The sequence below is a fragment of the Dendrobates tinctorius genome, unplaced genomic scaffold (assembly GCF_039654945.1).
Source record: "Dendrobates tinctorius isolate UK_male_01 unplaced genomic scaffold, ASM3965494v1 ptg000128l, whole genome shotgun sequence".
NCBI lineage: Eukaryota > Metazoa > Chordata > Amphibia > Anura > Dendrobatidae > Dendrobates > Dendrobates tinctorius.
The window spans coordinates 16,326,230-16,339,247 of NW_027361796.1; the positions used below are offsets into that span (position 1 = coordinate 16,326,230).

The 13,018-nt window shown below is 47.7% G+C and overlaps 1 protein-coding gene across 3 annotated transcripts in view; it reads right to left on the minus strand.

Moving 5' to 3' along the window:
• Window positions 1–3,947, minus strand: part of NIPSNAP3A (nipsnap homolog 3A) — a 48,049-nt gene extending 44,102 nt beyond the window's left edge. The window contains exon 1 of one of the 3 annotated variants that reach the window (XM_073542687.1): window positions 3,647–3,947. In XM_073542687.1, the coding sequence (XP_073398788.1) occupies window positions 3,647–3,944 (298 nt within the window). In that variant the 5' untranslated portion in view covers window positions 3,945–3,947. Of the gene's footprint in view, window positions 1–3,603 lie in introns of all 3 variants that reach the window. The other 2 variants (XM_073542689.1, XM_073542690.1) reach the window with 2 other exon arrangements.
• Between the last annotated feature and the right edge of the window lie 9,071 nt (window positions 3,948–13,018).

Genomic DNA, 13,018 nt, shown 5'->3' on the forward strand with positions numbered 1-13,018 from the left:
TTTCACAAAAAAATAACTTTGGAACCAAACTTTTTTATTTTCACAAGGGTATCAGGAGGAAATAGACCACAAAGTTTGTTGGGCAATTTCTTCTGAGTACGCCAATACCCAGTATGTGGGGTCTATCACAGTGATCAAAATAAACCAATAGATGAAATCTTCTATTCTTGCCGGCTGACAGATCACGGCAGGCGCACTGCCATTTTTTTCCCGGAAGAAGACGCCGAGGGCCAGGGGACACAGCTGGTACCGGGGTGGGGGGGCTCCTAGGACCCCATTTCTCTCTCCTCTGATGTGCTAGATCACATCAGAGGAGAAATACATGGGAAATCTGACCTTTTTTTTATTTTTTGCGGTCGCAGTTATTACGTGAATAACGTGATCGCAACACTGGGGTCGGTAAAAACCAAACCAAATCATGTTCTCTGGGGTCTTAGCTACCCACCGGTAGCCGAGACCCCGGAGAAATTCTGACGCTGGGGGGCACTATACACTTATTTCTCAGTGCAGTTAAAAAGCAGCGCCTTGGAATAAGTACCCTTAACTGCCCCCGTTAAAAGGCGTATCGGCGGTCGTTAAGGGTACGTCAAAATCCGCGCTTTTTTATGCGAAATTCCTGCGGATTTGGCATGCGTTTTTACACCTGCGGATTCCTATAATGGAATGGGTGTTAAAACGCTGCGGAATACGCACAAAGAATTGACCTGCTGCGGAAAATAAACTGCAGCGTTTCCGTGCGGATTTTTCTGCAGCATGTGCACAGCGGTTTTTTTTCCATAAAAAAAGCATTGTATTGTAAATCTCTTGTGGATCTGCAGCGAATCCACAGGGCCAAATCCGCAACGTGTGCACATACCGTAAGGGGTTAATGTCTATGTCCCACAACGACTAAGTGGGAGTTAGATGAAAATGGCTTAAGAAAGGCAAAAAGAATTCTGATGTAAAAGCTTTGATGATTTGACGCCATTGTCTGTGGGCCTCGAGGGGAAAGAAGGGGGTAAAACAACCTAAAAAAGATTTCTGGTGCACGGAGGATGAATCAAGAGTGTCTGACTCCAAGCAAGCCTTCTCATTAAGACCGGTGAGGAAATCACCGGTCTTGATGAATCGGGGCCCACGGGTCTTAAATAAAGAGTCACAGAAAGCACACAGAATTTTTTCTGCATATGAGAAAATCTGATGAAACACTGATGGTAAAAACTGACATATGACCAAACATTAATGATGAGCAGTCCATTTTCTTTTACGTAAAAAACTAAAAAAAAACGACACATCTGAGTTTGACCTAAATTAATATTATGATACGCGACCGGTTCCTTTAAAAGGAGTTACCTGGTCTTAAGGTGCAAGTCTGCAGTCACTATGTGACTTACACACTAGTAAATCCTCACATTGCGCACCATCAGGATTCTCTAGTGCCGGCACCAGGAGCGAGAGGTCATGTGGCTATAAGTATGCAATTTGCATACTCCCAGCCACATTCCGACTAGATGTGTTGCATTGAGCAAGGCTGTCTAATCATCATGTGTCCAGATGCATTGGCATATCACTCTTGGCAGCAGACCACGTGGCTGCTATGAGGCCCGTGAGTTGGGGGTACCCAGGGCCAGCTCCAATGGCACAACCCCCCACCCCATCATACTTCTCATTCCCCCTCTGCGTCTGAACTCGGTGGTATCTCAGTGCAGAGGGCTACTACAGCACGCCCTCTGTATTGAGCAGTGCACAGGGTCAGACGACACGATGCAGAGCCCAGAGCAAAGGGGGAATTCGGAGAGGCGAGTATTTATTAATTTTTTTTTATATATGAACACAATGTGGTGTCCATATTACTGTATGGAGCACTATATGTTGCCCATAATTCTGTATGGAGGACTATGGGTTGCCCATAATTCTGTACGGAGGATTATGAGTTGCCCATAATTCTGTACGGAGGACTATGTATTGTTCATAATATTGTACGAAGGAGGACTATGCATTGCTCATAATACTGACAACATCTGCAAGGAGTTTGTATGTTCTCCCCGTGTTTGGGTTTCCTCCGGGTACTCCGGTTTCCTCCCACATTCCAAATACATACTGATAGGGAATTTAGATTGTGAGCCCCATCGGGGACAGTGATGATAATGTGTGCAAAACTGTAAAGCGCTGCGGAATATGTTAGCGTTATATAAAAAATAAAGATTGTTATTACTGTATGGAAAACTATGCATTGCTCATAATACTGTACAGAGGACTAGTATGTGGGGCCCACGATACTGGAAGGAGGACTAGTATGTGGGGCCCACGATACTGGAAGGAGGACTAGTATGTGGGGCCCACGATACTGGAAGGAGGACTAGTATGTGGGGCCCACGATACTGGAAGGAGGACTAGTATGTGGGGCCCACGATACTGGAAGGAGGACTAGTATGTGGGGCCCACGATACTGGAAGGAGGACTAGTATGTGGGGCCCACGATACTGGAAGGAGGACTAGTATGTGGGGCCCACGATACTGGAAGGAGGACTAGTATGTGGGGCCCACGATACTGGAAGGAGGACTAGTATGTGGGGCCCACGATACTGGAAGGAGGACTAGTATGTGGGGCCCACGATACTGCACGGAGGACTAGTATGTGGGGCCCACGATACTGCACGGAGGACTAGTATGTGGGGCCCACGATACTGCACGGAGGACTAGTATGTGGGGCCCACGATACTGCACGGAGGACTAGTATGTGGGGCCCACGATACTGCACGGAGGACTAGTATGTGGGGCCCACGATACTGCACGGAGGACTAGTATGTGGGGCCCACGATACTGCACGGAGGACTAGTATGTGGGGCCGACGATACTGCACGGAGGACTAGTATGTGGGGCCCACGATACTGCACGGAGGACTAGTATGTGGGGCCCACGATACTGCACGGAGGACTAGTATGTGGGGCCCACGATACTGCACGGAGGACTAGTATGTGGGGCCCACGATACTGCACGGAGGACTAGTATGTGGGGCCCACGATACTGCACGGAGGACTAGTATGTGGGGCCCACGATACTGCACGGAGGACTAGTATGTGGGGCCCACGATACTGCACGGAGGACTAGTATGTGGGGCCCACGATACTGCACGGAGGACTAGTATGTGGGGCCCACGATACTGCACGGAGGACTAGTATGTGGGGCCCACGATACTGTATGGAGGACTATATAGGAGGAAAATGACTTTGTAAGGGCTGCAAAGTTGTGAGCTATGCTCTTCTGTGACCCCGCCGAATATTAAGGTTTGATGTTTGTTTTTTGGAGGGGGGGGGGGCTAGAGATGTTGAGGCAAGTCAAACTTCTGCCAAGTGGCCCCATGAATCTATGTTTTGCCCCTAATCACATGTATGCAAATTGCACGTGCCCGCCGGCCGCTGGCACTGGAGAATCCCGATATGGCACAATGTGAGCATTCACAAGTCTGCGGTCACACAGAGTGACTGAAGACTTGCAACCTATGGCCGGACAACCCCTTTAACACTGCAGTGTTTTACCTTCATCCCTATTACAGAGAGTTTTACATTTTCTTCATTTGTGCAAAATTAAGCAAATCTATGATCTGTCAGAGCGGTCCATTACCGGTAATAGTGGCTCCAGAGCAGGCTGTAAGCAGTGACCTCACCTGTACACCTCTCAGAGTGTGACTCCCCTTTAAGACCAAGGTCCGCAGTGTGCACAGCATCGTGTCCGCAGCTGTAATGGGGGCTTCCTACAGCCTGAGGGTACTGCCTGTCAGTGACACTGCCCCACGGTAATGCAAGGGTCCGGGTCACAGCCGTGCAGCTGTACAGGAGCCTCCACCCCCAGGACTGTGCCACTGCAGCGCAGATACGGGGAGAGCGGACTGTACCAAAAGCACCAGCAGGAAATAATGCCAAGATCAGAGAAACAGCCACGACCACAGCTGTAACATGCCACATATCTGTCGCACCGCGCCGCCTACACTACAGGCACCATTCTTTATGCTATTATTTTGGCTTTAGTAGAAGATTGTTTTTTGCAGCAATCTCTGTTGCTGGTTTGTGTTGTATGTAAGCTGTCCCTCTGTTCTAATTTCTGCCACTATGGTGCCATAATGTTGTATATGGGACCGTTTACCGCTACTCCTCTTTATTATATATAGCGAGCCTTTTGGACTTAGGCCATGTGCACACGATGCAGATTTGCAGCGGATTTTACCGCGCAGAAATGTTGCATATCCGCATTGTGATGTACAGTACCTTTAAAATGAATGTAAAAAAAAAACGCTGTGCAGACGCTGTGGATTTTTCCGCGCGGTTTTCCTGCGGTACAAAATCCGCAGCATGTTACTTCTTTTGTGCGGTTTTCTATCTCCCCTGTCACCAAATCCGCAGGGGGAAGACCGCAATGGAAAACCGCACAAAAACTGCATGAAAACCGCATGAAAAATGGAAGAAATCCGCAGGAAAAATTCAGGTCATTTGACCTGCGGTTTTCTTCCATTCTGCGCGGAAAAATCCGCAGGGCCAAAAAGTACGTCTGCAATCAGCCTTACTGTCCTTTTCAGACCTACTATGGTGGTGATTGTTTATGAATATAGGCAGTGATGCTATTTTTACATGCCACCTGAGCTCTTCATAGAGTGTGGTGTACTCTTCTTTGGTGCAGCAGGTTATGTGCTATCCCCCTTTTGCTTCCCCTCCTGGGGTTTGGTGTCGTCCATTTATGTGCTATTTTGCTATGGATATTTATTGTACTTATTTGTGATAATAAAGTTTGATATTTTTCTAATTTGGTCTGGATTCAATCACTCTGTGTTTCTCTGTGCATATATATATGCTTATGGAGTGGAACTACTTATTGCTATGGCGGGCTATGACTGCAGGTTACCGCCATTAATGCTGTATAAAGGATTGGGCTTTCTTGTGTTATTATGTGCACACGTATGCAGAAAATTTCTGCATGAAAATCAGACTCCTTCCCATATAACGCGTGTTTTTTTCTGCGCGTTTTTTGCGCAAAAAAAGTGCGTTTTTTATGTGTTTTTTTCTGGAGCGGTCCGAGTCTCATAGAAAATAGCTAGAAATGTGGAATTTTCCGCAAAATTAATGAGCATGCTGTGTTTTTTTCCGCGATGCGTTTTTTTCGAGTAAAAAAATGCATCAATATGCACAAAAAGTGCGGAATTCATTAAAATGAATGGGATGCTTCTTTTAAGCATTTTATTTAGTAAAACCGCAAAAAAAACGCTTACGTGTGCACATACCCTTATTATTGTGCGTGTAACTTTGGTGCGGGGCAGGCCTTAAATTCAATGGATGAGCAAATAGTATGGGAGTATCAAATGAATACTGGGAACTTTGATTGCATGTGGTCATCCAGTACCTCAGTTCTAAGGCTTATTGGGGTGCGTGTAACTTTGGTGCAGGGCAGGCCTTGCATTCAATGCATAAGCAAACAGTATGGGAGTATCAAATGAATAATGTGAAGCGGGTTTTCCTGTGGCCATCCAGTACGCGGGTTCTAAGACTTACTGGGGTGCGTGTAACTTTGGTGCAGGGCAGGCCTTGTATTCAAAGCATAAGCAAACAGTATGGGAGTATCAAATGAATACTGGGAACTATGGTTGCATGTGGTCATCCATGACGTCTGTTCAATGGGTTGTTGGGGTGTGTCAAAATTTTGGGCAGCCCTGCCACTCACTGCATGTGCAATAATAGTATAAGAGACCCAATGTTTAATAATGGGAACAACAAAGCATAGCCGGCTGATGGCTCCCTAAGAATAGCGAGGGCCGACTACTGGCCCTCTAAAAATAGACTTTGTGACTTTCAGAGTCCCTTCTTCATAAATGAAACAGGATGTGTCTGATGATGTGTCACACACCACATGGCCATAGAAGGTTGTAAACTGTTAAAATGATAATGCATACAAAGTGAATGCATTTGTCTTGGCTGAAAGCAATGCTAAAGTTGAAAAATGCAACATGTGAACATAGCCCAAGTGGTGGAGGAGCATTTTTGTTTTGGGTTAATTATTTTGCCTTATATAAAAGTCATTACTCTTGAAAGGATATTCCTTAACATATTTCCCAGGAAAATCCATTTTGGTTTAGTTTTGTATGTTTTTTGGTGCGCCTGTAAAAATGGCACAAGACTCTGACAACATTGTTCACAGCTGTGACCTGGGAGTCAGAAATGCTTCCAGGGGCATTCCCCATGATGTTCCCATGGCATTCGAGCACTGTTTCCACCATTTTCAGATGTTTTTAGACCCTAAAAGGACGCCCGGGGTGGGTCGCGGTAAAAATACTAGGTTTTTCCATAGACTTACATTGGAGTCGTTGCTTGGGTCGAGCACCCGAGTATTCCAATTTGCTCAACCCAAGCATTTTAGTGCTCGCTCATCACTAGTCACTATGTGATGGTAATATGGTGTCTGGTCATGGTGCAGTGGTATTTGTCCCTTGTATGTGATATTATTGGTAATTTTAAAAATTGAAAAATAAATAAAAATATACCTAAATTGTATTGCATATTATAACAAACTAGATTGAGGCCCGATGCTATCGCATCGAGAGGATAGTGACACACCTCTTGCCATGTTAACCCTCAATACACACACACCTCCTCAACACACACTCCTCTCACCTTTCACCATCTCCACTCACTCTTTCACTCCACATACGACCCTTTCTCTCACTCCGTCTCTCATACTCACACTGTCATCGTCGCTGCTCCATGATCCCCGACATCTTCTTCCGCCGGCGCCATCCTGGATCCCGACGTTGTCCACGCCGGCGACATGTTCTTGCGGCCATGCCATCTTGAGTATTCTGAAATCCTGCGAGTGGACATTAGTGGAGATAGTGAAAGGTGAGAGGAGTGTGTGTTGAGGAGTGGTGTGTTGAGGGTTAACATGGCAAGAGGTGTGCTGTGACGTTACCAGTTACAACTGGACGGAAGTTGTTACAACCCGGAAGCTGCTTAGCGCATTTATTATAGTAGATTAAGGCCCGATGCTATCGCATCGAGAGGATAGTGACACACCTCTTGCCATGTTAACCCTCAATACACACACACCTCCTCAACACACCACACCGCCTCAACACACACTCCTCTCACCTTTCACCATCTCCACTCACGTCCATTCACTCTTTCACTCCACATACGACAATTTCTCTCACTCCGTCTCTCATAATCACACCGTCATCGTCGCTGCTCCACGATCCCCGACATCTTCTTCCGCCGGCGCCATCCTGGATCCCGACATTGTCCACGCCGGCGACATGTTCTTGCGGCCATGCCATCTTGAGTATTCTGAAATCCTGCGAGTGGACATTAGTGGCTCACCATTGTCATTTTGAAACACGACTGCTACTTCACTGACAGTGGGATTATTGTAGCGTCGAGGGTCTTGAGTACGATCTTGTTTAATAACCATAGTGATGTTTGGCATGACAGTTCCGTTTTGTAGAGATTTAATTTTTTCTTGTTCTTCCACATCACGTAACATTTGATAAGCTTCCACAAAAGGATTAATAGTTTGGATTTGAAGGGCAATAATGTTCATCAATGTAGGATGACATTTTTGATTTTCTTTACATCGTAAGCGTTGTTCGTTTGCGGTAGTGGTATCGAGAATGTAAAGTTGGGCAAATGCGCGTTGCTGGTCATCTGAGGGATGTAGTGTTTCAGTTCTATGATAGATCTGGCCATGTATGCGGAAACAGTATGGGCCATATCCAGGAGGTGGTGAAATATTTGCACCCATGGAGGCAAAAGCAAAGGAACTGTTAATACTTCGAATATTATCCATGAAATTTTTGCTAAATTCACTTTGCCCTTTCAGCAAACGTGTAAAGACATCAGGATATTGTAGTATGGGTACATGGACTTTACCCTTCTGACAGCAGAGCGTAAAGTTGTTATCAGAAGGTATCTCTGCTACAAAATGCAAAGCTTCGCAATGCTCACATACATGGGTCATGTCACCACAGCTGTGTTCGGTAATACTATTTTCATCATTAGTGAAAATGTGAGGTTGTAGTAGAAGTGCATGTCCAACCGATGGTGTGCGCCTAGTTTTGAGACCAACGTATATTTGTCTTGGTTGCACTTTCTGCGGGCTAACTGCAGCTTGTATGTGAAGAAACTGTGCGTTGGTATTGACTAATTGTGGTATTGATAGGGAAGAAACAGATTGCTGATTAGTTATGTCAGTGAACGGCATATAGGATGAAGTGTGGTAGTAACTTGTTCCACATGCTGATGTGGAAGCATCCTGTTGTGAGTCTACTAATAATGATGAGGAAGAAGCCGTCTGTTGTTGGCGGTGATGGCGTGTAGAGGCTTCTTCAGCCAATGTAATAGATTTAGAGTTAGGGGATTCGTGTGTGAGACGACGGCGTTTATAAGCCTTAATCTTGTCAAGTCGATGCTGTTTTTCCTCAGGAGTCTCATTAGCACGGCGTTGTTTTTGTCGTAGTGCTAAAGCTGCTTTCCTTTCACTGGCATTGGCATACTGTGCATCGGTATTGAATGGTGGTATTGATAGGGCAGAAACAGATTGCTGATTAGTTATGTCAGTGAACGGCATATGGGATGAAGTGTAGCAGTAAATTGTTCCACATGCTGATGTGGAAGCATCCTGTTGTGAGTCTACTAATAATGATGAGGAAGAAGCCGTCTGTTGTTGGCGGTGATGGCGTGTAGAGGCTTCTTCAGCCAATGTAATAGATTTAGAGTTAGGGGATTCGTGTGTGAGACGACGGCGTTTATAAGCCTTAATCTTGTCAAGTCGATGCTGTTTTTCCTCAAGAGTCTCATTAGCACGGCGTTGTTTTTGTCGTAGTGCTAAAGCTGCTTTCCTTTCACTGGCATTGGCATACTGTGCATCGGTATTGAATGGTGGTATTGATAGGGCAGAAACAGATTGCTGATTAGTTATGTCAGTGAACGGCATATGGGATGAAGTGTAGCAGTAAATTGTTCCACATGCTGATGTGGAAGCATCCTGTTGTGAGTCTAATAATAATGATGAGGAAGAGGCCGTCTGTTGTCGGCGGTGACGGCGTGCAGAGGCTTCTTCAGCTAATCTTATGGATTTAGAGTTAGGGGATTCGTGTGTGAGGCGACGGCGTTTATAAGCCTTAATCTTCTCAAGGCGATCGTGTTTTTCCTCAGGAGTCTCATTAGCACGGCGTTGTTTTTGTCGTAGTGCTAAAGCTGCTTTCCTTTCACTGGCATTGGCATACTTTTTGTTATGACTCATGTTGGCACAGGTAAAGGAGTCTATTTGGCAGTTATCTGGCAGTGAAGAAGGCGTCCTGGAGTATTGTAGAGTAAACAGATTGTAAGCATCGTTCCTATTCTGCTGTGTTCCGGACTTTGCCCTTACTGTTGCCCTTAAGCCTGGCTTCGTTCGGCCATACTGGTTCCTGTGACATCACCGCCTGTTGGTCCCGCTCGCCGGGTTTAAATAGCTTTCCTGGACGTGACTACCTTGCTTGTATATCTCGTCCTGTACCTGATCTGCTAGCTGGGAGTTGCACGCTGTGCTACCTCCTTCCTTCCTGCTGAATCCACCTGGATTACCTGCTGCCTACTGCCGCCTGGACCCTCTGACGGTGTCTGCCTGAAGGCTCCTTCCAGCTCTGCCTCCACCGCTCACCGCTACTACAGCACTCACGGTATGCGCTGAAGATCTCTACTGCTGTGTGCGTTCCACCTGAGAGACTATCCCTGCTACCTTTGCACATCCAGTATCAATTACCTAGTGACTTTCTCTGCCACTGCACTGTGCCCGAAGATTCCCCTCCCGCAAGGGAGAGGGCTAAGTGACTGTCCTTGCCTTCATTCTTCAGACCGTGTCTGCTTACATCTACACAGTGCCGGTGTACAACTTGCTATCTACTGGACTGAGTTCTGCTGCTGTTACCACTGCTGTCATTATCTGGCTCCGCCAGCACCTGTGCTGTTCTGTGCTGCTTGTTTAATACAAACTACTTTCACGTATACCTGTGTCTGTGACTCTATCATCTAGCCACTGTCTTCATAGAAACCTACTATACATCATTACAGGATATACAAGCCACCAATATGGAGACCGCAGGTGTAGAGTCCCTGGAGAAACGTGTAAGCAAGCAGCTTGCTTTGATACGGCAGGATGTGGCAGGCATTAGGACCCAGCTGGACACGCTGGAGCAACGTATCGAACACAACGCCGGGGCAGCAGAAGCACAGTTGCAACGACTGGCAAATCGGATTACGGCGCTGGAACAAGCAGCTCCTCTTCAGGGTGATCGTGTTCTGGCGTTGGAGCAAGCGATTCCTATGCAGCTCGATCGGATTGCTGCTCTGGAACAGGCCCCAGCCGCGAAGGTAGCAGGGATAGTCTCTCAGGTGGAACGCACACAGCAGTAGAGATCTTCAGCGCATACCGTGAGTGCTGTAGTAGCGGTGAGCGGTGGAGGCAGAGCTGGAAGGAGCCTTCAGGCAGACACCGTCAGAGGGTCCAGGCGGCAGTAGGCAGCAGGTAATCCAGGTGGATTCAGCAGGAAGGAAGGAGGTAGCACAGCGTGCAACTCCCAGCTAGCAGATCAGGTACAGGACGAGATATACAAGCAAGGTAGTCACGTCCAGGAAAGCTATTTAAACCCGGCGAGCGGGACCAACAGGCGGTGATGTCACAGGAACCAGTATGGCCGAACGAAGCCAGGCTTAAGGGCAACAGTAAGGGCAAAGTCCGGAACACAGCAGAATAGGAACGATGCTTACACAGATACTAATTGACCCTGTAATTGCCCAGCAGTAGTTATGAAGTGGTAGTGGCAAATTGGCCCTGTAGTTAGACACCGGCAGAGGAGCAAGGCAGCAGTAGTTATGGCGGTAGAGGCAAATTGGCCCTGTAATTAGACACCGGCAGAGGAGCAAGGCAGCAGTAGTTATGGCGGTAGAGGCAAATTGGCCCTGTAATTAGACACCGGCAGAGGAGCAAGGCAGCAGTAGTTATGGCGGTAGAGGCAAATTGGCCCTGTAATTAGACACCGGCAGAGGAGCAAGACAGCAGTAGTTATGGCGGTAGAGGCAAATTGGCCCTGTAATTAGACACAGGCAGTGAACAGTCAGAGGAGCAAGGCAGCAGTACTTATGGCGGTAGAGGCAAATTGGCCCTGTAATTAGACACCGGCAGAGGAGCAAGGCAGCAGTAGTTATGGCGGTATTGGCAAATTGGCCCTGTAATTAGACACCAGCAGAGGAGCAATGCAGCAGTAGTTATGGCGGTAGAGGCAAATTGGCCCTGTAATTAGACACCGGCAGAGGAGCAAGGCAGCAGTAGTTATGGCGGTAGAGGCAAATTGGCCCTGTAATTAGACACCGGCAGAGGAGCAAGGTAGCAGTAGTTATGGCGGTAGAGGCAAATTAGCCCTGTAATTAGACACCGGCAGAGGAGCAAGGCAGCAGTAGTTATGGCGGTAGAGGCAAATTAGCCCTGTAATTAGACACCGGCAGAGGAGCAAGGCAGCAGTAGTTATGGCGGTAGAGGCAAATTGGCCTTGTAATTAGACACCGGCAGTAAACAGGCAGATGACCAAAGCAGCAGTAGTTATGGCGATAGAGGCAAATTGGCCCTGTAATTAGACACTGGCAGAGGACAAAGGCAGCAGTAGTTATGGCAGTATAGGCAAATTGGCCCTGTAATTAGACACCAGCAGAGGACAAAGGCAGTAGTTATGGCAGTATAGGCAAATTGGCCCTGTAATTAGACACCGGCAGAGGACAAAGGCAGTAGTTATGGCGGTATAGGCAAATTGGTCCTGTAATTAGACACCGGCAGAGGAGCAAGGCAGCAGTAGTTATGGCGGTACAGGCAAATTGGTCCAGTAATTAGACACCGGCAGTAAACAGGCATAGGACCAAGGCAGCAGTAGTTATGGTGGTACAGGCAATGCCAAGCGTCCGCACAGCAAGTCGGCGTGAGGTAAATGACGCAATTTCACGAATGCAAGATGGCGTCGGCGAAATCTCGCGAGATTTCGCCAACGTCGTTAACACCTCTTGCCATGTTAACCCTCAACACACCACACCGCCTCAACACACACTCCTCTCACCTTTCACCTCCACTCATGTCCACTCACTCTTTCACTCCACATACGTTCCTTTCTCTCACTCCGTTTCTCATACTCACACCGTCATCGTCGCTGCCCCGACATCTTCCTCCGCCGCTGCGATCCAGGATCCAGACGTTCTCCAGGCCGCCGACATGTTCTTGCGGGACGCCATCTTGGATTTCGTGAAATCCCGCGATATTCAAGATAGCGTCGCCGCAACAACATGTCGCTGGCGTGGACGACATCGGGATCCAAAAAGATGGCGTCGGTGAAATCTCGCGAGATTACGCCGACGCCATTTTGGATCCCGATGTCGCCCACGCCAGCGACATATTCTTGCGGGATGCCATCTTGGATGTCGTGAAGTCCCGCGATATTCAAGATGGCGTCGCCGCAACAACATGTCGCTGGCATGGGCGACATCGGGATCCAAAATGGCGTCGGCGTAATCTTGCGAGATTTCGCCGACGCCATCTTTTTGGATCCCGATGTCGTCCACGCCAGCGACATATTGTTGCGGCGACGCCATCTTGAATCTCGCGGGATTTCACAACATCCAAGATGGCGTCCCGCAAGAACATGTCGGCGGCCTGGAGAACGTCTGGATCCTGGATCGCGGCGGCGGAGGAAGATGTCGGGGCAGCGACGATGACGGTGTGAGTATGAGAAACGGAGTGAGAGAAAGGAACGTATGTGGAGTGAAAGAGTGAGTGGACATGAGTGGAGGTGAAAGGTGAGAGGAGTGTGTGTTGAGGCGGTGTGGTGTGTTGAGAGTTAACATGTGCGTGTGTGTGTGGTGACGTCACCGGTTACAACTGGACGGAAGTTGTTACAACCGGAAGCTGGTTAGGGCATTTATTATTATAGATGTTTACTAGGTTAGAATAGAGTAGAGTAGGGCCCGGCCAAAAGAGTCTACCT